Raw genomic sequence first — 23,758 nt, 5'->3', positions numbered from 1 at the left:
CTATAATTTTGGTTATTTTTCAACTTTAAATAGATAAATAGAATCACACACTATGTATTCTTTTGTGGCTAGCTTCTTTTTTTTTTTTGAGATGGAGTTTCGCTCTTGCCGCACAGTGGCGTGATCTCGGCTCACTGCAACCTCCGCCTCCCGGCTTCAAACAATTCTCCTGCCTCAGCCTCCCGAATAGTTGGGATTACAGGTGCCCGCCACCACACCCGGCTCATTTTTTGTATTTTTAGTAGCGATGGGGTTTCGCCGTATTGGTCAGGCTAGTCTCGAACTCCTGACCTCAGGTAATTTGCATGCTCGGCCTCCCAAAGTGCTGGGATTACAGACATGAGCCACTGTGCCTCGTGTGGCTGGCTTCTTTTGTTCACTGTTATTATTTATTGTTTTAATCATCTACTTAATAGATCTAGAAGTAGCTAGCTCAGAAGTTAATAATGTCAAGGCCTTTGTCAGTCTTGTCAAAAGGTTTTATTGATTTTTTCCGTATGATTGTGGTGGGGATGCCACAGCTGCAGACCTCATGTTTCACACAGTCATGTCCCAGAAGAGGAAGTTCTTGGGGTAGGTGGGAATGTAGTAGAAAAGAACTCTCATTTGTGCGGCCCCTTCTCTTTTTTCTTATCATTTTTAATGATACAGTAATAGACCCAGTTTGTCATACATAAATTATTCAGCTTTGGAAGGATTTAATGAAATGCACGTTAAGTCCTTGGCACAGTGTCAGGCATAATGCATGCTCTCAGTGAATACTGGTAACTTAAAAAAAAACCGTCCAAAAATCCTTCAAATTATTTATATTTGTGGTTATTGTTTGTAACTTTTCATACTTATTTTTATTTATTTATTTATGTTTTTGAGATGGAGTCTCACTCTGTCACCCAGGCTGGAGTGCAGTGGCACAATCTCAGCCCACTGCAACCTCCGCCTCCCGGGTTCAAGCAATTCTCCTGCCTCAGCCCCCTGTGTAGCTGGAACTATAGGCACATGCTGCCACACCCGGCTAATTTTTTGTATTTTAGTAGAGATGGTGTTCCACCGTGTTGCCCATGCTGGTCTGGAACCCCTGAGCTCAGGTAATCCACCCTCCTTGGCCTCAAAGTGTTAGGATTGCAGGCATTAGCCACCGTGCCCAGCCTTCCATACTTACCTTTAAAATTCTTCTGATGTGGTGTCTAGTTCATGGACCTGTTTTTATATAAGTACGCTTTCAGTTAAGCTGTTCACTTTATCTGTCTCAGAGAGTTCACTGGCAAAAGTATAAAACTCCAAATTTAATGAATACCACTGAGATTGCTAGAAGAGGAATTGAATGTTTTTCAGACTGCTTTTGCTTTATTTTGACACATCAAGACTTATTTTTCAAGGCCAGGCATGGTGGCTTGTACCTGTAATCCCAGCACTTCGGGAGGCCGAGGTGGGAGGATTACTTGAGCTCAGGAGTTTGAAACCAGTCTGGGCAACATAGTGAGACCTCATTTCTACTAAAAATCAAAAAAATTAGCTGGACGTGGTTGCACGTGCCTGTAGTCCCAGCTATTTGAGAGGCTGAGGTGGGAGGATCGCTTGAGCCTGGGAGATTGAGACTACAGTGAGCTGTGTTTGTGCCACTGTACTCTAGCCTAGGCAATAGAGCAAGCTCTGCCTCCAAAAAAAAAAAAAAGACTTATTTTTCAGTTCTGTAGTTATAAAGGAAAGTTGGCCGCTTTACCATTTTTATACATGAAGAAACTGAATTGCAGAATGTTTAAAAGACGTCAGGTGTGGTAGCTCACGCCTGTAATCCTAGCATTTTTGGAGACTGAGGTGGGTGGATCACCTGAGCTCAGGAGTTCGAGACCAGCCTGGACAACATGGGGAAACCCCTATCTCTACTACAAATACAAAACATTTGCCAGGTGTAGTGGCACGTGACTGTAATCCCAGCTACTCGGGAGTCTGAGGCACAAGAACTGCTGGAGCCTGGGAGGCGGAGGTTGCAGTGTACCGAGATCGCACCACTGCACTCCAGGGTGGGCGATAGAGCAAGACTCTGTCTCGATAAAAAAGAAAAAAATAGAAAAAGAATGTTTAAAAGACATTGTCAAAATAACACTGAGTCATTACTAGAACACTGGTATTCTATCTCATGAGCCAGGATTTTCTCTTTTTTATCATGAGGTCCTGTTTGTGACTGAAGAAATTAAATGTAGAGTTTTGTGTATAGTGAGCAGTGAGTGAATTCTGTTGTCTAACATACAGTTAATTCAAGTGAAATGTCTGCAGTTGGAGATCTAGAGTGTGTCACTCAAGATGGCCTATCCACTTAGCATCTTGGCTGGCTGTAGAAGCCAGTACTTAGGCAGTATTCTGTCTTAGTGCTTTTGCATAGTAAAAACCTTCATTTCATTCTCACTAAAGTTTTGTGACATTGTATGCTCAGTGAAACTATATAAAAGATCAGAAATCAGTGGAATAGGATTTTGACAGGATAATGGTTTCCTGGGGCATTATAAATTCATAATACATAGACACTTAATTTTCAAAGCTGGAAACTATTATCTAGTGACAGTGTTCTGATCTATTTCCAATATTATGAAATGATAAAACTAAATTAGCGGACGTTTGTATCTGCTTCGGGACAACATAGGTATATTTTGGACAAACATGACTATATCATTGTTTATTCATATAAAACAAAGTAATTCTGTTTAAAAAAGACAGTATATTAAAGACAAATATCTGATATTTTTTCCACAATATTTTAGTTTTTTTTTTATATATATATATTTTTATTATACTTTGAGTTCTAGGGTACATGTGCATAACGTGCAGGTTTGTTACATATGTATACTTATGCCATGTTGGTGTGCTGCAGCCATCAACTCGTCAGCACCCATCAACTCGTCATTTACATCAGGTATAACTCCCAATGCAATCCCTCCCCCCTCCCCCCAATATTTTATTATTTTAAGCTCACTGTCAACACTAAGAAGCAAGTGAAACATCTGATTTTCACATTTGCAGTAAAGATATGTGTCCTGTGTGCTTTTAGGAAGGCATGACTCTTTAGCAAAATGTTTCCATTTGAGTATTAAATGAAAACATGTTGGTCAGTGCTTAAGAAGTTGAACTGACGTAGGAAATTGCGATCTGATATGAATTTTGATAGGTGAGTTGATATGAAAACACAACATCCCTAAATGCATTTGGGTTAATAATTCTGAAATGTTTGTATTTTCTATTTTAAACATTTTATTTATTTTTATGTTTTCAGGTTTGCTATTAGAAAGATAATGCTCTTGGAATTTAGGTAAGTCATAAGGCATTCCGTTGATGAAAAAGATAACAATGTGATTTCAGTTTTAGCTAAATTTTCTGTGTAGTTCTGTGAGTGACTAAGAAAATCTAAATCTGTGAAGATATATATTTCTGTGATTGGCTTATTTTGGAATATGTGTGTAATAGCCTTTGTTTTCAAAGATGATGGCCCATTGTCAGAATAACTTGTATTTTGATTTTTTTCTTACTTGTTAAGGTAGCATGTGGTGAATAATTTCTGAACTCAAACTTGGTTTCTCTAGTGATCAGTGGAAATAGAGTGTGTTCTATAGCTGTTTTCCCTGCCAAGCTAAAATGTTATCAAGGTAACGTTGTTCCAGTCTAGCTTACTGGTAATATAACTATTTCAGACAAAAGATAATGTATGATTTTTAGATTGCAAAAGTAGATTAGATTGTTACAACCAGATCTAGCCAGTATGCTGAAAGTAAAAGCCAGGATTGTTGTTGATGATAGCTACATTTACCATTTCTCAAACAGAACACCTGTTTTGTGCTCACCAGTGTTAAGCATTTTACATACAGAGTACTCACAACAATCCTGTGAAGTAAGTACTATCCTCAGCATTTACTGGAAACAGAAGCTGAGATCAGAGAGGTTAAATACTTTGCTCTATGTAATTGGCAGAGCTGGGATACCAATGTCTGATGCCAAAGCTCATGGTTTTCCACTTCTCTACACTTCCTTGACATCTGGTTTACATCAGAGGTCAGGACCTCTGTGTTAATAATTGTTACTCCTGCATCCACAGATTTGATCCTCACAAAAAAATGACATGAAGGAGATGGTCTTATCATTTTTATAGAGGGAAACTGAAATTTATTATGAATTAACTACTAAGTTGAGTGCCACCTGTATCCTAAGGACTGCATTATTATTAAATGATCTTATTTAATCCTCACAACACCACCAGTAAGATCTTCCTTATTTTATAGGGGAGGAAACTGAGGCTAGAAACTGGACCCATCTGGCCCTGAGATAAATATGCTCTTTCCATCATATTGTGCCTCCTTTCAACAAGACAGATTAAAATCAAGAGGCTACCAATATGCAATTAGGATTAACCAGAATTCTAGAGTCCAGAAACCAAGAGAATTGCAGGAATTGAAGGAGAAAGCAACAAAACAGATTGAAAGCATCAATGACAGTGAAACTTTTTTTCTTTTTTTAAGACAGAGTCTTGCTCTGTCGCCAGGCTGGAGTGCAGTGGTGCGATCTCAGCTTGCTGCAACCTTCACTTCCCGGGTAGAAGCGATTCTCCTGCCTCAGCCTCCCGAGTAGCTGGGATTACAGGTGTGCACCACCACACCTGGCTAATTTTTGTATTTTTAGTAGAGACGGGGTTTCACCATGTTGGCCAGGATGATCTCGATTTCTTGACCTCGTGATCGCCCGCTTCGGCTTTCCAAAGTGCTGGGATTATAGGCGTGAGCCACCGTGCCTGGCGTGCTGCTTCTTTTAGGGAAAAGCAGTAAGATAGGGAAAGCTAAGTTACCCTTTTTTCTCCATGGCCATCAGAGTCCTTTGGCTTAGTTTCTTTTGCTAACGAGGCTCTGATTTCTCCCCTGTAGCAGCAGCATCAAAACTGACAGTGAAAAATTTTTAATAGCTGAAAAAGTCGGTTGTTACCTTTCAGGAACTTTTATTTAATTTTATGTGACAATATCATTTTCCCTGGGCCAACTTTCAAACATAACCAGTCTAAGGTTGTTGTGGGGAGTAATTGATGGTTTCTTGCTAAAGTGGAAAGTAAGATGGCATGGAGAAGGTAGCTGGATATAGGAAAGCGAACTGAGAAAAGGGTTTTTGTGGATGAAAATTATTAGAGGAAGGCATCAATTAGCAAAGTAAATAACATGTTAGTGCAGCTAAAGAAGGAATTAGTGAACTAGAAAATAGATCTGAGGGAATTAACTAGAAAATAGCAAAGAGAAGTAAAAATGAAAAATAGGAAAGAAAATAAGATACATGGAGGCTAGAATGAGAAGGCTTAGTAAGAGTTTCAGAAGTTTGTTTTGTTTTTTTTTTTTTTTTTTTTTAGTTTTAGAGATGGGGACTCACTCTGTTGCCCAGGTTGGAGTACAGTGGCACAATCATGGCTCACTGCAACCTCAACCCCCTAAGCTCAAGCAATCCTCCTACGTCAGCCTCCTGAGTAGTTGGGACCACAGGTGTACACCGTCACACCTGGCTAGTGGTTTTTTTTTTTTCTTTCTTTTTTTTTGTAGAAACAAGGTCTCACTATGTTGCCCAGGCTGGTCTCAAACTCCTGGGCTCCAGCAATCCGCCCACTTTGGCCTCCCAAAGTGCTGGGATTACAGGTGTCAGCCACCACGCCTGGCCTCATTTTGTTTTAGAACTGATATTTATCAGGTATTTTTGGGTTTTCCTTTTTTTTATTTTTTGAGACGGAGTCTCACTCTGTTGCCAGGCTGTAGTGCAGTGACGTGATCTTAGCTTACTGCAGTCTCTGCCTCCTGGGTTCAAGTGATTCTCCTGCCTCAGCCTCCCGAGTAGCTGGGACTACAGGCACATGCCACCATGCCCAGCTAATTTTTGTATTTTTAGTAGAGCTGGGGGTTCACCATGTTGGCCAGGATGGTCTGGATCTCTTGACCTCATGATCTGCCCGCCTCAGCCTCCCAAAGTGCTTGGATTGTAGGCGTGAGCCACTGTGCTCGGCCAACTTTTACTTTAAGAAGAGCCTTAAAGGCCAAGTGCAGTGGCTCATGCCTGTAATTCCAGCACTTTGGGAGACTGAGGCGGGTGGGTCACCTGAGGTCGAGAGAGAGTTCAAGACCAGCCTGACCAACATGGAGAATCCCTGTCTCTACTAAAAATACAAAAAATTAGCCAGGCATGGTGGCGCATGCCTGTAATCCCAGCTACTCAGGAGGCAGAACCAGGAGAATCACTTGAACCCGGAAGGTGGAGGTTGCAGTGAGCCTAGATCATGCCATTGTACTCCAGTCTGGGCATCAAGAGCAAAACTCCATCTCAAAAAAAAAAAAAGCGCCTTAAGTAAGGGAATATCCAGTGGTTTGGTGGTGATAATTATGTATGTTGGCAACGTTTGATACCTTTGTATTTGAATGTGTAAGACTGTCATTCTCCAAAGCTGTGTTTTCTTTTTTTTTTTTTTTTTTTGAGACGGAGTCTTGCTCTGTCGCCCAGGCTGGAGTGCAGTGGCCGGATCTCAGCTCACTGCAAGTTCCGCCTCCCGGGTTCACGCCATTCTCCTGCCTCAGCCTCCCAAGTAGCTGGGACTACAGGCGCCTGTCACCTCGCCCGGCTAGTTTTTGTATTTTTTAGTAGAGATGGGGTTTCACCGTGTTAGCCAGGATGGTCTCGATCTCCTGACCTTGTGATCCACCCATCTCGGCCTCCCAAAGTGCTGGGATTACAGGCTTGAGCCACCACGCCCGGCCTAAAGCTGTGTTTTCTATACATAAATTTGTAGCTGGTAGCAGTGACCTAGACAACAGGTAAATTTGTGAAGGGTTCCAAGTTTTTTTTTTTTTTTTTTTTTTTTTTTGAGACGGAGTCTCGCTCTGTCACCCAGGCTAGAGTGCAGTGGCGCGATCTCGGCTCACTGCAAGCTCCGCCTCCTGGGTTCACGCCATTCTCCTGCCTCAGCCTCCCGAGTAGCTGGGACTACAGGCGCCCGCCATCTCGCCCAGCTAGTTTTTTTGTATTTTTTAGTAGAGATGGGGTTTCACCGTGTTAGCCAGGATGGTCTCGATCTCCTGACCTTGTGATCCACCCATCTCGGCCTCCCAAAGTGCTGGGGTTACAGGCTTGAGCCACCGCGCCCGGCCTTTTTTTTGTTTGTTTTTGAAGACGGGGTCTAGCTCTGTTGGCCAGGCTGGAGTGTAGTGGTGCAATCTCAGCTCACTGCATCCTCTTCTTCCTGGGTTCAAGTGATTCTCCTGCCTCAGCCCCCTGAGTAGCTGGGATTACAGGCGTGTGCCACCACACCCAGCTAATTTTTGTATTTTTAATAGAGATGGGGTTTCACCATATCACAATTCCTGACCTCAAGTGATCCATCCACCTTGGCCTCCCAAAGATTACAGGCATGAGCTATGACACCCAGCCAAGGATTCCAAGTTATAAATAGAGATTTCCAAAATATTTTCAGAAAGTTGTAAATAATTATGCTTTTCTGGGTGAGTTATACATTACAGTGAGTGGTGGTAACTAATGAAATATTCTGTGCTTTTTACTCTTTATAGCCAGTATCTTGAAAATTATCTCTGGATGAATTATTCTCCTGAGGTATCCAGCAAGGCCTATTTAATGTCAATTTGCTGTATGGTGAATGAGAAGTTCAGAGAAAACGTGCCTGCATGGGAGGTAACTGATTTAAATTACTTCATAGCTTTCATACTGACCCACTTAAGCCATTACAAAGTGGCAGAACTTTTACTGATAGTGGTGCTTTTAGAGCAGAATTTTACCTAGCATTAAAGCAAATACTGAGCAAAAGAATGAGTATGTGAAAGATACATTTTCTTTTGGTTTCAACACTTCCTTCAAACGATTTAATAATTTATTATGAATTGAAAATTTATGAATGTGAGTTATTTTTCTGCTTTGTGTTTGAAACAAAGAATGGTATATGTTATAACAACTTACATCAGAAGCTGGCAAAATGGAAATTATATTAATAAATACAAATAGGCTGAGTGCTGTCACTCATGCCTGTAATCCTGTACTTTGGAAGGCTGAGGTGGGAGGATTGCTTGAGGCCAGGAGTTCAAGACCAGCCTGGGCAATAAAGCAAAAACCTGTCTCTTAAAAAAAAAAAATTAGCCAGGCATGGTGGCGTGAGTCTGTAGTCCCAGCTACTTGGGAGACTGAGGCAAGAGGACCGCTTCAGCCTAGGAGTTCGAGGCTGCAATCAACTATGATTGCACCACAGCACTCCAGCTGGATAATAGAGCGAGACCCTATCTCTAAGAAGAGAAAAAGTGCAAGTATATAATGTTCAAATGAGATACTTCTCAGTGTCTTTTTTCACAAGAGAAAGTGTATATTTGTAGTTTTACATGAATAAAAAAAAGTTACCAAAGTCAAGACAGATGCTTATGTTATAATTTCAACGTTCTTTTTTTTTTTTTTGAAACTGAATTTCGCTCTTGTCATCCAGGCTGGAGTGCAAATGGTGTGATCTCAGCTCACTGCAACCTCTGCCTCCCAGGTTCCAGCAATTCTCCTGCCTCAGCCTCCCGAGAAGCTGGGATTACAGGTGCCCGCCACCATGCCCAGCTAATTTTTGTGTTTTTAGTTGAGACGGGGTTTCACCATGTTGGCCAGGCTGGTGTCAAACTCCTGACCTCAGGTGATCCACCCACCTTGTGCAGGGATTACAGCCGTGAGTAACCGTGCCCTGCCTGTTCTTTTTGTCCTTGATTTGGGATCTATTTTTCCTTTTAGAAATTTCTAATGCACTGTTGTTTCCTTTTTGTGCTGGTGCAACAGAAGCTTGATAAGTAGAGATCCAAAACCTTTGTTTTCTTTGCCCAGCATATAATGGTCACTTCATCAAGAGTTTCTTCTCTTCCAGTCAGACTTTTTTAAATGAAAAAAAAAAGGAATGGATGCCTGTCATCTGTTTTGAGTAAATGGTCTCCGAAGTGAGAAGGTGATAGAGTCTTTAAGATAAAGGCATGGATACTTCTCTCAAATATTCATTAAATGACTACCATCTCAGGGCACATTAGAGCTCAAAATAAACTATGGGTTTTATGTCGATATCAAGAGAGCCTCAGGATTTCTTGAAGTTGCTTCAAGCTATTATAGAAAGGAAGAAGGAAAATTTTTTGAGCCAGGGAATAACCTGGTCAATTTGCCTGTTATAAAGATCACTTTGGTGATTAAGCCTTGAAATAGAGAAATAATAATACAGATTTAGAGAATATACAGAGATTTAGAAGGTAGAATTGATTGAATTTGATAATCAGTTGAAGTAGCATTAGGAAAGGGTGTTATTTTCAATAACCTTCCAGGCTTGGGCAAATGAATATAATAGATGATGGTACCATTTACCAAGATAGGTAATAGAGACTGAGGAATAATTTGGAGGATACAAAACTCTTGAATTGAATTTGGACATATTCAGTTTAAATTGCCTTTGGAATATCTAGATTTAAGTCATCTAGTAGACAGAGGACTCTAAGGTTTGAGAGCTCAGAAGGGAAATCTAGACTGCAGATGTATATTGGAATCATTGGTATTTAGTGGTTGAAGTAATAGGGGGAGAAGAATGAGGCTAGAACCCTAGGAATATTGCTGTTTAGATAACAGACGAAAGAAAAAGAGCCTTCAATATGCTGAAAAGGAGTTGAGGCTTCATAACGGTCCATATGACTTGACAGCCATACAGCTTCAGGAGAGCTTGTCTTAGAGAAGTGAATGAAAACAACTAGCGTAGACCACACGCTTGGAGTGCTTGTCTGCGGCAGTAACTAGAAACAGAGGTAGGTCAAAGAGGCTTGAATATGTTTACATTATATATAACTTAAGAGTAAAGAGCTAATATAAAGCAGGAGGGGCTGTCCTTGAGATTAATTACAGTGTGAAAACTACAATTTTTGCTAAAGATGTAGTTTCTTTTGTTTAAATCAGAGAAATTAAAACACTTCAGATCCATAATAAGAAAACAAAGCCTAAGCCAAATACAGGCATAATCCACAGAGGAAAAACTAAAGAAATTAAAGCCATTATTTTATTAGCTAAAAGTTTCTGCAGCTCTCTCATAGTCCTGTCAGAAACCTGTATTTGACTTGCCATTAATTATAAGTAAGCACGTGATGCTTATTTTATAGATACGCAAATAACTCTTTTGTAATTATTTGGTTTTTTTAATAGACTGCTAAAAAGCCTACTAGGGCTTCTTTAAAGCTTAAGTGAGCAAACCAATTCAAAATGAATTTTTATTCTTTTTCTTTTCAGATTTTTAAGAAGAAGCCAGACCACTTCCCATTCTTTTTTAAACACATCTTGAAGGCGGCCTTAGCTGAAACTGATGGTGAATTTTCACTTCATGAACAGACAGTCTTACTACTTTTTCTTGATCATTGCTTCAATAGTTTGGTACTTTTACTTTATATTTTGGGGTAATTTTCGAGTTTTCTTGTTCTTTTAGTTGAGTTTAGATGAAATTACCTCTGTAGCCAACTCTTCATCCATAATAGTGGCGAATAAGGATAATGCTTAGCTTGATTTCAGCCACTTATCAGTAAAACCATTTTGTAAGATATGTTCACTTTTTAATAGATTTGAACTTGATACTTAATTTTTTCTATCTGGACTCTTAAGAAAAATGATTATAAGAACTGAAACTCCAAAGAGAGAGCACAAAAAGGAGAAGCAGCAAGGAGACTGGTTAATATGGAATTGTAGTAATGAGATCTGTGCCACAAACTGCATATACATACAGGGATGTAGTTTCATTACTCTTCATCATGCCTTATGCACAGGCTGGTTGGTCAGTAGGAGAGTTGTATTTTGAGTTAACTGATAAAGGCCATTTGTAGATGATCTTTGAAAATGTCTTGTGTGTGATACATTTTCATCCCTCATAAGATTATCTTCTAAAAAATTAAATTTTTTCAGTAATTAATGTTTTATTTGAGTTTTCCTACTGTGGTTATCTGGTAAATATACATATTTATCTAGTGCCTCTGAATTGATAATTCACTTACACCCATGCAGGAGAATGCACGGAGTTCTTTCTTATCCTGAAGACTGAGTGTTAATAGATGGATAGTTATTAGCTGTTTCCATGTACTATCTCACATGGATCTTTTAAAGGCATAAAAAAAGATTTATGATGCCTGCACTGGATACCACTGTTATCTCTTTAACATTTATTAAACTAAACAGAACAAATAGAAATATAAATAGATGTGATTTCTTATCAGAAACTAAGCAGAAATAAGATTTTATTAGTATTAGTAATTTGGTGATAGTTTTAACCAACTTATCAAACTAGTTTATTATTGAAATGCTTTATCTTTTAAAATATGCAGTCAATTCTTATTTGAGGTAGTTACGTTTTTTTTTTTTTTTTTTTTTTGAGACGGAGTCTCACTCTGTAGCCCAGGCTGGAGTGCAGTGGCCGGATCTCAGCTCACTGCAAGCTCCGCCTCCCGGGTTCACGCCATTCTCCGGCCTCAGCCTCCCAAGTAGCTGGGACTACAGGCGCCCGCCACCTCGCCCGGCTAGTTTTTTTTTGTCTTTCTTAGTAGAGACGGGGTTTCACCGTATTAGCCAGGATGGTCTTGATCTCCTGACCTCGTGATCCACCCGTCTCGGCCTCCCAAAGTGCTGGGATTACAGGCTTGAGCCACCGCGCCCGGCCGCGTTCATTTTATAAAGTAGCTATGAACAGTGAATGAGCTAATGCTGAACCATTACTCCTTGAGGAAGTACAGGGTTAGGTTCCTGCAAGCGTTGGTCATGACATTATACAAACTATCAATACATAGCCTTATTTTATGTGTGTTTCTATTTAAAGACAGCTTATTTATTGTATATTGTTGATTCATTAACCATGAACTCACTGCCAACAGCACTATAATTATGCCTGAACGAAGCTTGTCTAACATACGTATTTTCTCTGTAAGACATACCACAGCCTTCTTGCACCCATGAACATCAGACAGCCCTTCAGCCTTGGGCTTGGTGCCATTTTAAACAGTGAAATCATCAAAAAGCACAAACATGCCAAAAAAAAAGTACTCAATGAGAATGAAGCAGAGCATCAGTTCAGTCTCACCTGAGAAGGTGCACGTCAGGCAACTCAGATTTTTGTCTGGATGACTGTGAAAGCACATGGAGTATTGATTTTGGAGTTACAAATACATTTTTGTTAGTGTATGAATTTGCAAATACAAAATCTGTAAATAATAAGGATGGAATCTTTTTTAAAACATTGAACTTTTTAATATCAAAATATTAATTGGAAAATATTGGTGGCGTGTTTTCCATCCAGGTGACTTAAAAAGGCAGTAATACTTCTTAATGTAAAGACTTAGGTAGAAATGCTGGTATGTTTATGAACTTGTTTCCTTCATGCCCTAAACAGGAGGTAGACTTGATACGGAGTCAAGTACAGCAGCTTATCTCCCTCCCAATGTGGATGGGCTTACAGCTGGTAAGTCTCTAATTTCAGAATCTTAGGAATGTATTTGTTATAAGTAGAGCATGTGGTTTTAGAGTCTATAGCCTTAATCTTGGATATACAAGTGGTAGGTAAATACCCCTTTTCTTAGAAAAACCACTTTGCATTAACTTACAAATAAAGTTTTTATGTGCATTTGATGTTTAACTTAATTTTAGTAATATAAAATGAAGAAGGTAGTATCTATTGAACTTGTAGAGAAAGGGGGGTTAATTTAGCAAAGTATAGATGAGACTAAATGTGGACTTGAATTTTTTTTTCCTTGATTAGAGTATATATGTAGCTGTAGGAGAAGATCTGGATCATACCTAATATTAATGACTTCCATTTTTTCATAAAGTCTTTATTGGGTAATATGTGCAAGCACCAAAGCCAAATTAATACATCTTAGGTAAAGTTAAAACTATCAGATTTCAGTGTAATGCTTTATTCAGAGTTTCATTTCCTGCATGTAGGTGTTTCTGCTTATACTCAGATATGCAGACTCATTCATAAGTACCAGTTGATGGGCATGAAAACATAAGGCAGATATAAATAGTTAATACTAGGCCGGGCGCGGTGGCTCAAGCCTGTAATCCCAGCACTTTGGGAGGCCGAGACGGGCGGATCACGAGGTCAGGAGATCCAGACCATCCTGGCTAACATGGTGAAACGCTGTCTCTACTAAAACATACAAAAAACTAGCTGGGCGAGGTGGCGGGCGCCTGTAGTCCCAGCTACTCGGGAGGCTGAGCCAGGAGAATGGCGTGAACCTGGGAGGCGGAGCTTGCAGTGAGCTGAGATCCGGCCACTGCACTCTAGCCTGGGTGACAGAGCGAGACTCCGTCTCAAAAAAAAAATAATAATAATAAAATAAATAAATAAATAAATAGTTAATACTAAGTTAAAAAGTGACAATATGCTAATGTGGACATTTCCTTATTTACTTGTGATAGCTGTTTTTTGTGCATTTTTTCAGACTCATATTTTTCAAACCTCAGTGATTATGCTAAGTGTTGATGCATATATTTTTCAGACTTAGCTCTTTAAGTTTTGAAATAAAAAAATAATTATTGAGCTTACAATCTTGATTGCTCTCTTTTGTACTCATATATTAGAAAACTAGCAAATAGTTGATCTAATCCTTATCCTTGTAAACTTTGAGGTTACTGGTAATTTAATAACACATCTCTTCTTCAGGCACGATTGGAATTAGAATTAAAAAAGACACCTAAGCTAAGAAAATTCTGGAACTTGATTAAAAAGAATGATGAAAAGATGGATCCAGAAGCAAGAGAACAGTATGTTGGCAGAGCGTCATTTCATGTTGGCTTATTATGCTGGATTGTGGACTTTAGATGATGTTGACTGGTTTGTTGTTTCCCTTTATATAGTGCTGAGCCCAAATAAGTTATAATAAGTACTTTTACCTAGACTGTCATAAGAATATTTTTCACAAAGATCTAAAGCAGAAGCCAGAACATCATGCTTTTCTTCTTTTCCTTCTTTCTGTGCTACTAAGTATATATAGTTGACCCACTGTTTTTCTCCCTGCCTATTGTCCGTGTGCCTCATGGATGATTCTCAATTTGCTCCACTATCTTTAGGCTATTAATATAACTTTTTGTTTCTTTTCTTACTCCTTCACTTTTTTTTGGAGACCAAGTTTCACTCTTGTTGCCCGGGCTGGAGTGCAATAGTGCGACTGTGGCTCACTGCAACCTCTGCCTCCCAGGTTCAAGCGACTCTCCTGCCCCAGCCTCCAAGTAGCTGGGGGATTCTAGGCATGCACCACCACGCCCAGCTAATTTTTTATTTATAGTAGAGATGGGGTTTCTCCATGTTGGTCAGGCTGGTCTCGAACTCCGGACCTCAGGTAATCCGCCTGCCTTGGCCTCCCAAAGTGCTGGGATTACAGGCATAAGCCACTGCACCCAGCCTAACTCTAAACTTCTTACAAGGCTTTCAGAAGCTTCCAGCTGTTTCTTGTGACTCTTGTAAATCACTGGAATACTCTAGTCATTGTTTCTTAAGCATTTCTTTCCTAAATCCCTTTCCTCTTCACTCCACTTAATTCAATATTAACCATATAAACACTCTTCCAGACCAACTACTTTAGATCATAGTGCTTTCATCTGAACTCCTAGAACACATGCTCTGATTTTTTTTGAAACACCAGCTGTTTATGTAATGATTGGGATGTTCTACAATCAGACTTAGCTAGATTCCACACTCAATTGTTGTATGACTTTGGGCAAGTTACTTCACCTCTAAGCCTCATTGTGAAATCTGGACAATATTTCCCATTTCCAAGGACTGTTATCAGTATTAAATATGATGTGAAGGCCGGGTGCAGTGGCTCACACCTGTAATCCCAGCACCTTGGGAGGCCGAGGCAGGCGGATCACAAGGTCAGGAGATGAGACCATCCTGGCTAACGTGGTGAAACCCTGTCTCTACTAAAAAAAATGCAAAAAATTAGCCGGGCATGGTGGCGGGCGCCTGTAGTCCCAGCTACTTGGGAGGCTGAGGCAGGAGAATGGTGTGAACCTGGGAGGCGGAGCTTGCACTGAGCCGAGATCATGCCACTGCACTCCATCCTGGGCGACAGCGAGACTCCGTCTCAAAAAAAAAAAAAAAAAAAGAAAAAGATGTGAAGTGTTTAGCATAGTTTAGATCCTGGCACCATGCGTGCTTAATTAGTGTCAGGCAGTTTTATTAATTGCATACTGGCATGTATTACTAATTGTGTTTATAATATATGACTTGTTATTACAAGTAGATTTTAGCCATTCCCCTTCTTTGTATTTCCAGCAGGACTGTTACAAGCATTTACAGCTATACGATACTTGATACATGTCTGTTCATTAGTGAATGTATCTTAAAGTAGTAATGAATAGAAAATTGTTTTTTAAGCATTTGATCTTTAGCTGTTGTAATACTCTCTTATACTTAATACTTAAATGTTAAAATATAATATTTTTCATCGCATTTTAACTACATTAAATGTGAGATTTTTAATGGTAAGGGCAGACTATAAATGGAATTTTGTAACTTCTTTCTCGGTCTGACTTGTAAATCACATGAAAATGTTTGGCTGGGCGCTGTGGCTCAGGCTGGGTGTCATGGCTCACGCCTGTAATCCCAACACTTTGGGAGGCCAAGGCAGGTGGATCACAAGGTCAGGAGTTCAAGACCAGCCTGGCCAAGATGGTGGCGCCCCATCTCTACTGAAAATACAAAAATTAGCTGGGCATGGTAGCAGGCACCTGTAGTCCCAGCTACTCCAGAGGCTGAGGCAAGAGAATTGCTTGAACCCTGGAGGTGGAGGTTGCAGTGAGATGAAATTGTGCCACTGCACTCCAGCCTGGGCAGCAGAGCGAGATTCCAACTCAAAAAAGAAAAAAAGAAAACGTTCACGGTGCAAGAAGGAGGTGCTTGCTTAGGTGGCTTATTAGATCAGTAATGTGACTCTCCTTTTCTTATAGCACTGCATTTACATAGAAAGAAGAAGCTGTATATTCAAGTTATAGTCCCAGCTTCACAGAGAAATGAACAGTTGAACAGTATAGGAAAGCCATTATCAACATTTAGAATTTACTTTTGAAATGACTATTTTTCGAAAATAATTGGTCAATGTTCTTTCTGATTTTAGGGCATATCAAGAGAGGAGATTTCTTTCACAACTCATCCAGAAGTTTATCTCTGTACTGAAGTCAGTCCCACTTTCCGGTAACTATCTTTTTTACTCAATGCATTTGGGAAATTCTCATGTAACTGCCCCTGTGGTATTTACTCATCTCTAATATAAAAACTGTTCTTGGAATGATTTTAAATTGTATTGGCAAAGTGTATGTCCTCTCCTTTTTAAATATATTACCAGTGTGAGTATTGGGACTGCCTTTAAGGTTATTTTATTTTATTTATTTTTTGAGACAGAGTCTTGCTCTGTCACCCAGGCTGGAGTGCAGTGGCATGATTTTGGCTCACTGCAACCTCCCCGTCCAGGGTTCCAGCGATTCTCCTGCCTCAGCCTCCCGAGTAGCTGTGATTACAGTCTTGCGCCACCATGCCTGGCTAGTTTTTTATTTTTGGTAGAGATGAGGTTTATCTATGTTGGCCAGGCTGGTCTCGAACTCCTGACCTCAAGTGATCCATTCACCTCAGCCTCCCAAGGTGCTGGAATTACAGGCGTAAGCCACCACGTCTGGCCTAAGGGTTATTTTAAAGGCACCAGTGTGGTTATTGAAATATTCCTTTAAGTAGCAAATATTTTTATCACCTAATTACTAGATCTAGGTCCTGTCTAAGGTGCTGGGATACAGTTGTGAACAGGAAAATTACAGACCATATTTGCATGTTATTTATAATATGGTGCTGAATAGTGTTTTTAGTACTATTGATACTGTTTGGAGGAAAAAAGGAGAAATATTACTGATATTTGAGCTAAAAGACTAAATAGAAGGATTTTCCTCCATCATAGCTCCATTTATTGATTTAAAAAGTAAGTATATATTATATAGAGTATATACTATATAAAAATGTATATATATTTTTATTATATATAAATATATATAAAATAAAATATAATTATATATATTTATATACATAATCTATATAAAATATAATTATAATTTATTATATTATTATATATATTATTATATATTATATATATTATGTTTATTATATAATTGTATATAATTATAATTGTTTATTATTATTATTTTTTGAGACAGTCTCACTCTGTCAGCCAGGCTGGAGTGCAGTGGCACAATCTTGGCTCACTGCAACCTTCGTCTCCCGGACTCAAGCAGTTCTCCTACTTCAGCCTCCTGAGTAGCTGGAGTTACAAGCGTGTGCCACCACGCCCAGCTAATTTTTGTATTTTTAGTAGAGATGGGATTTACCATGTTGGCCAGGCTTGTCTTGAACTCCTGACCTCAGGTAATCCACCCGTCTCAGCCTCCCAAAGTGCTGGGATTACAGGCATGAGCCACTATACCCAGCCAGTTGTTTAATATTTTTAAGTGGAATATAATCTAAGAACAGCTCTATAGGTGTACCATATTTATATTTTTGCATCAGAAAGTACAGCTTTTAAAAAAATACAATGGAATGAGTTATAAATGCCGACCCTTCAAGTAATATTTTACAGCTGAAAATCATAGCTACAATTCAGTGAGGAGTTGATACCAATGCAGTAAATCATTTGTATCTGATTTGGGGCACAGTACTGCTGCTAGCATTAGTATAAAGAAAACGTTTTATGCTTATAATCTTAAGTCACTTAATGTTAGTGTATCTGTATCTTAACACTAAGTGCCTTCAACCTGGAAAGAGGACTAAGATTGGGTTTTCTTCTTTCTTTTTTTTTTTGAGACAGAGTCTTGCTCTGTTGCCCAGGCTGAAGTGCAGTGGCGTGATCTCGGCTTACTGCAACTTCAGCCTCCCAGGTTCATGCCATTCTCCTGTCTCAGCCTCCCGAGTAGCTGGGACTACAGGTGCCCACCACCACGCCCGGCTAATTTTTTGTATTTTTAGTAGAGATGAGGTTTCACTATGTTAGCCAGGCTGGTCTCAATCTCCTGACCTCATGATCTGCCCGCCTCGGCCTCCTAAAGTGCTGGGATTACAGGCGTGAGCCACCGCGCCTGGCCTAAGATTGGGTTTTCTTGGCACAAAGAGTAACATTGAGTGCTTTGAGGTACTAATGTCTATAGAACTAATGTCTGTAATAAAAATTGATATCTCTAACTGTGGAATGTTTATCTAGGGTCATCTAGGTTTCAAAAACAAGAACATAGGGCATGCAGTAATTTAACAGCCTATAAACCACTTGCTGTTGCCACTATTGTTTATATACTGTCAGAAAACAACTTTTTTTTTTTTTTTTTTTTTGAGATGGAGTTTCATTCTGTCTCCCAGGCTGGAGTGCAGTGGTGCAAACTCAGCTCACTGCAACATCTGCCTCCTGGGTCCAAGTGATTCTCCTGCCTCAGCCTCCCGAGTAGCTGGTACTACAGGTGCATACCACCATGTCCGGCTAATTTTTGTATTCTTAGTAGATATGGAGTTTCACTATGTTGGCCAGGCTGGTCTTGGACTCCTGACCTCAAGTGATCCCTCCTCAGCCTCCCAAAGTGCTGAGGTTACAGGTGTAAGCCACTGCGCCTGGCTAGAAGACATCATTTCTTAGTCTTGAGTTTTTATCAAAACTTGTCAGCTTGCTGGCAAAGGAACTAACAGGATGGTGACAATAATTTGCCAGTTCAGAATGGGTATGAAGATAGATGGATTATATACTTAGGAAACAGAAGGCTAATTTTTCAAAGATTTTAAGAAGGATTGTAGTTTCCTTTTAAAATAGGGTCATTAAAAACGGAATGCCCAGATGAGTTGTTGAAAATCTGTGTAGGATAGTCTGAGATGTTAAGATTGCTGTTAGAAGGGTAAAAAAGTTACAGTGTAGCAGAGACAAATGATAAGGATATATTTGTGCCTGAAATTGGGATACCAAGGTTTCTACCTTAGGCAACATGCCCAGTAGACCAGCTATGGTAAAAACATGCAGCTTTATTCACCAGGGCACAGAACTTGAGCACCATGCATTGTTTTCTAATTTTAAATAGGCCATTGCCAGTAATTTCTCGAGACATAAATAAAGATACAGAATTCAGAATTTGCTCACTCTTTTAGTTTGGGAAAAAATGTTTTCCTTTGACGGTTACGAGAACAAAAGGTAGCAACAAAAGATTGGTTTGAATGGATTTAATTTAAAAATTGCTCCTTTAAATTTTTATTTTAAACAACTGTATGTGTATGTCTCAGAAAACCTGAGTTCCAGTTCTAACCAACCATTCTAGCTTTACACCTTTATCAGGTCATTTTCTCTGATCATGTTTTTCTACCTGGAAAATGAAGATCTAGAATAGATGCTCTCAAAGGTCTTTTCCAGCTAATAATTTCTATACTTCTGTTATTTCAGGGTTTGGATTATGGGCATATGCTAGCTGAAAAAGTTCCAGTTAACATTTCTGTATATGTTAAACACAAAAGTATTCGCATTTCTTGCTTTACATTAAGCTTTCCATTTTCCGGTACACTACAGATAAATAAATGGATTTTTATGTAAGCATTTGTAGGATGCCTTCTGTAGGTCTGGCACTGGGTGTTAGTCACTGCTGCAAGTCTTTAAACTAAGTAGCAACAGGAAACCTAAAATTATCTTTGTTTTAATTGAAACCAACTTGACAGGATGGTTTTAGTTGGTAAAATGGTAGACCATTTCCTGGCATTGGAAAAAAGCTTGTACTCTGAAAGAATTTCATGCCCTAAGGTTGTAATTATTTAAAAACAAAAATAAATGTTTGTAAAAATAGTATATTATGCTCATAAATAGTAATATAATAAGCTAGTGATTTAGAAGGTATTTTTATTGTTCGTTGTGTCATTGGCATTCTAATGTTAAAGTAATATGTACAGTGGAAAAAATCATAAAAATTATCTCTAGTTTTCAGTGCAGTTTAAAGGTGTGTGTGTGTAGATACACGTTTGTGTGTTTGTACATATGAGAAAACTCTCAGAAGTTTAGAATGTAAAGACAATGAGGAAAGTGGAGCAAAAACTGATATAAAACTGCCTTCTAGTTTTTATATCTCTAAGTTTTTCCAAGATCTAATTAAATACGGATTTTTAAAGATTAATACTTTTAAAATGTCTTTGCAAACCTGATTTTTAAAATGTGCTTCTGACCCAAGCTAGATTTTTTATTTTCTCATATTTGTAGAGCCAAGTATCAGGGTAAGACCTGCCTTAAAAAAATACATATATGTGAGATCCTCATTCTAGATCATAGTCCAATTCTGGTGAATAAAAGACAAATGACTTTAAGTTATTAAATAACTGCCAGTTTTCAGAAACAGCGTGCAAAATGGCCTAGTAAGAAAATTCTATCATGCTTTCTCTCTTATGTCTAGAACCTGTCACTATGGACAAAGTTCATTACTGTGAAAGATTCATTGAACTTATGATTGATCTAGAGGTAAGAAATCTACAGTGACCTTTTGTTATATAATCATTAGGGGGTCCAAGATTGAGCATATGACTATATATGAAGTATTTTTTTTCTTTCCTTTTCTTTCAGTACATATGTAGTATATATTTATTATACATATGTATTGTATTATTTATTGTATACATATATATTATACATATGTATAATAATACAATACATATTGGGCGCCCATGTATTGTATAATGATATAGTATACATTATTTATTGATATACATTAATATACATTATACATTAATAAAAAGTTAATACAATACAATAAAATACAGTAAAAATACACTAATAAAATAAAAAAATTATTTTCTCTTCTCTTCTTTTCTCTTCTCTTTTCTTCTTTTCTTTCCTTTGAGACAGGGTCTTGCTCTGTCACCAAGGCTAGAACGCAGTGGCGCCGTCTCGGCTCACTGCAAGCTCCGCCTCCCAGGCCTCAAGTGATCCTCCGGATCCACCTCATACTCCTGAGCAGCTTAGACTACAGTTGGGCACCACCACGCCCAGCTAATTTTTGTGTTTTTTGTAGAGACAGGGTTTCACCATATTGCCCAGGCTGGTCTCAAACTCCTGGGCTCAAGCAGTCCTTCCACCTTGGCCTCCCAAGTAGGAGGATTGCTTGGGATTATAGGTGTGAGCCACCGTGCCTGGTCTATATGAAGTACTTCTTCATCACCTCAAACTCGTTTTACTTTGTACCTGTTTCAGGGTGTCACTTAGAGAAGGAAGTCACGAGTAGTTGGCCCTTGAAGTTTTCAAATGACTGACTCATCTATCATGGGCTGTTGTGTGTAGAAAAAATATTACGTAGTGTAGTTATTAAACATGAGTCTAGCAGTGACAATTTATTTTGTGTCATACTTTAATACCCCTCATACAGAGTTTTCTATAGTGGCTGAAGTCATGGGTTTATAATTGTCTCCTTAAATAATCTCACTTTTCTAAATGTGCCCAATGTTTGCGTAAATGTGCCCAATGTTTGCGAAGAAAAATATAGCTGCTGTGTTCAATTTTTTAAAATGAAGATTCTTAAAAACAAAAAAAAATTCGTACTCTTTCGCGCAGGATTTGCTGACAAGTTCAGATACAGAATTGATTTCCTTTCCTTTCTCATTAATGTGGGAAATTGAAAGAAAATCTGTTCCTTATCTGGAGAAGTAAGGTGGTTTCTTGATACGAGTATTAGCATATTGGACTAGCAGTCATTCATGAGATCTTTCAAATTCTAGCTTTGCCAGTAACTAATTTATAACTTCTGAGGGTCTCAATAACTTCATCTATAAAATGAGGATATTTGATTAGATTAGTGATTTGCAAGCTATGGTGTAGGGGAACATGAGGAGAGGAAACAGGAATCTCCACATAGGAATTTGTACTTCCTTTTTTCTCAGAGCAACTCCACTTTTAAACTTACACACAGTACATATGGGATTTTATGTAGGATTTTGTTGGAAAACTACGGGACAAGATGATCTGTGAGATTCCTTTAGTGCTAGATTTCCTTCCTTCCTTCCTTCCTTCCTTCCTTCCTTCCTTCCTTCCTTCCTTCCTTCCTTCCTCCCTCCCTCCCTCCCTCCCTCCCCTTCCTCCCTCCCCTTCCTCCCTCCCTCCCTTCCTCCCCTTCCTCCCCTTGCTCCTCTTCCTCCCCTTCCTTTCCTTCCTTTTCTTTCTTTCTTGTCTTTGACAGTCTTGGTCTGTCACCCAAGCTGGAGTGTGGTGGCAGGATCTTGGTTGAAGACAACCTCTGCCTTCTGGGTTCAAGCAATTCTCCCTGCCTTAGCCTCCCGAGTAGCTGGGATTACAGGCGCCCATCACCACACCCAGCTAGTTTTTGTATTCTTAGTAGAGATAGGGATTTGCCCTGTTGGCCAGGCTAATCTCGAACTCCTGACCTCAGGTGATCCACCTGCCACGGCCTCCCAAAGTGCTGGGATAATAGGCATGAGCCACCATGCCCGGTCCCTTATTTTCAATTTTATCTTAAAAGTTCTTTCATCATTATTGTTTTTAAAACCAAAAACATTGCCACTGGGTTTATTTACAGCATGAACGGGACCTCTTGCATTGTGTACCGTGTGTCTATTGGAAGGTTGGAGGGTGCCTTGTATGTGATTAATACTTGTGAGTTAAATATCAGTACATTTCACTTCTAGCTGTGGAGAATAGATGCAAACTTACTGTTACGATGTTTGTTTTTCCCAGGCCCTATTACCCACAAGGCGCTGGTTTAATACCATCCTGGATGACTCCCACCTTCTGGTTCACTGTTACCTTTCCAATCTTGTTCGTAGAGAAGAGGATGGCCATCTTTTTTCCCAGGTGAATATTTATGTATCTGAACATATTTATTGTTTTACTTTCTAAACTGATCTTTTCTTTGCCACACAACTGGCAGTATCAGGGCATAACACAAACTCCTGGTTATTTTAAAGTCATGTCTTAATGTGTAAAATGAATGTATTCTTATATAGATTGCCTCTAGTAATTATATAACTTTTTGTTCATTATATGTGATTTTTTTTATTGCACTAAATTATGATTTGGGGAATACAGTCACACATGTTCACAAGTTTTGATTTTATGTGAAATATAATAGCTGATGGGCATTAATTTTAAATGAACTATGCCCCAATACTATGATTCTTTCTATAAGATGATGGTGACAGACAGTTGATCGTGTAGAAGTGTACATGCTCCCTTGAATAAGGAAGCTGCAAATGCACTTAACTTTGTTGTCTTGGTAGGAAGACACAGTATTTTACATTTCCTGTTATGTCATGCAGAAGAAAGCATTTCTTTTGGTTTTGTTTTGTTTGTGGAGACAGAGTTTGCTCTGTCACCCAGGCTGGAGTGCAGTGGTGGTGGCATGATCTCGGCTCACTGCAGCCTCCGCCTCCTGGGTTCAAGTGATTCTCCAGCCTCAGCCTCCCCAGTTTAATACCATCCTGATACCAGCCGGAATTACAGGTATGCACCACCACGCCTGGCTAATGTTTTGTATTTTTAGTAGACACAGGGCCTCACCATGTTACTGAGGTGGTCTCACACTCCTGAACTAAGGCAATTTGCCCACCCTGGCCTCCCAAAATGCTGGGATTACAGGCGTGAACCACAGCACCCAGCAGAAGAAATCATTTTTAACAAACTTCTAATGCTATCTTTCAATGAGATCATACTTAGAGATACAATTTTGGTAT

At 39.2% G+C, this 23,758-nt stretch overlaps 1 protein-coding gene across 3 annotated transcripts in view; it reads left to right on the top strand.

Annotated features, from left to right (window-relative positions):
* AQR (aquarius intron-binding spliceosomal factor) overlaps positions 1 to 23,758 on the top strand; it is a 117,373-nt gene that overhangs the window by 13,673 nt on the left and 79,942 nt on the right. For all 3 annotated transcript variants that reach the window (XR_003731182.2, XM_015141813.3, XM_077939087.1), the window contains exons 4-11: positions 3,266 to 3,301; positions 7,566 to 7,686; positions 10,288 to 10,428; positions 12,425 to 12,493; positions 13,700 to 13,800; positions 16,155 to 16,231; positions 20,476 to 20,540; positions 22,764 to 22,880. Coding sequence is in view for 2 of the 3 variants with exons in the window: in XM_015141813.3 (XP_014997299.3) it covers positions 3,266 to 3,301; positions 7,566 to 7,686; positions 10,288 to 10,428; positions 12,425 to 12,493; positions 13,700 to 13,800; positions 16,155 to 16,231; positions 20,476 to 20,540; positions 22,764 to 22,880 (727 nt within the window). In the remaining variant the exon portion in view is untranslated. The remainder of the gene's footprint in view (positions 1 to 3,265; positions 3,302 to 7,565; positions 7,687 to 10,287; positions 10,429 to 12,424; positions 12,494 to 13,699; positions 13,801 to 16,154; positions 16,232 to 20,475; positions 20,541 to 22,763; positions 22,881 to 23,758) is intronic.

The sequence above is a fragment of the Macaca mulatta genome, chromosome 7 (assembly GCF_049350105.2).
Source record: "Macaca mulatta isolate MMU2019108-1 chromosome 7, T2T-MMU8v2.0, whole genome shotgun sequence".
Taxonomy (NCBI): Eukaryota; Metazoa; Chordata; class Mammalia; order Primates; family Cercopithecidae; genus Macaca; species Macaca mulatta.
Note: the sequence above shows the minus strand (reverse complement) of the source record. Positions and strands in the feature narration are given on the sequence as shown.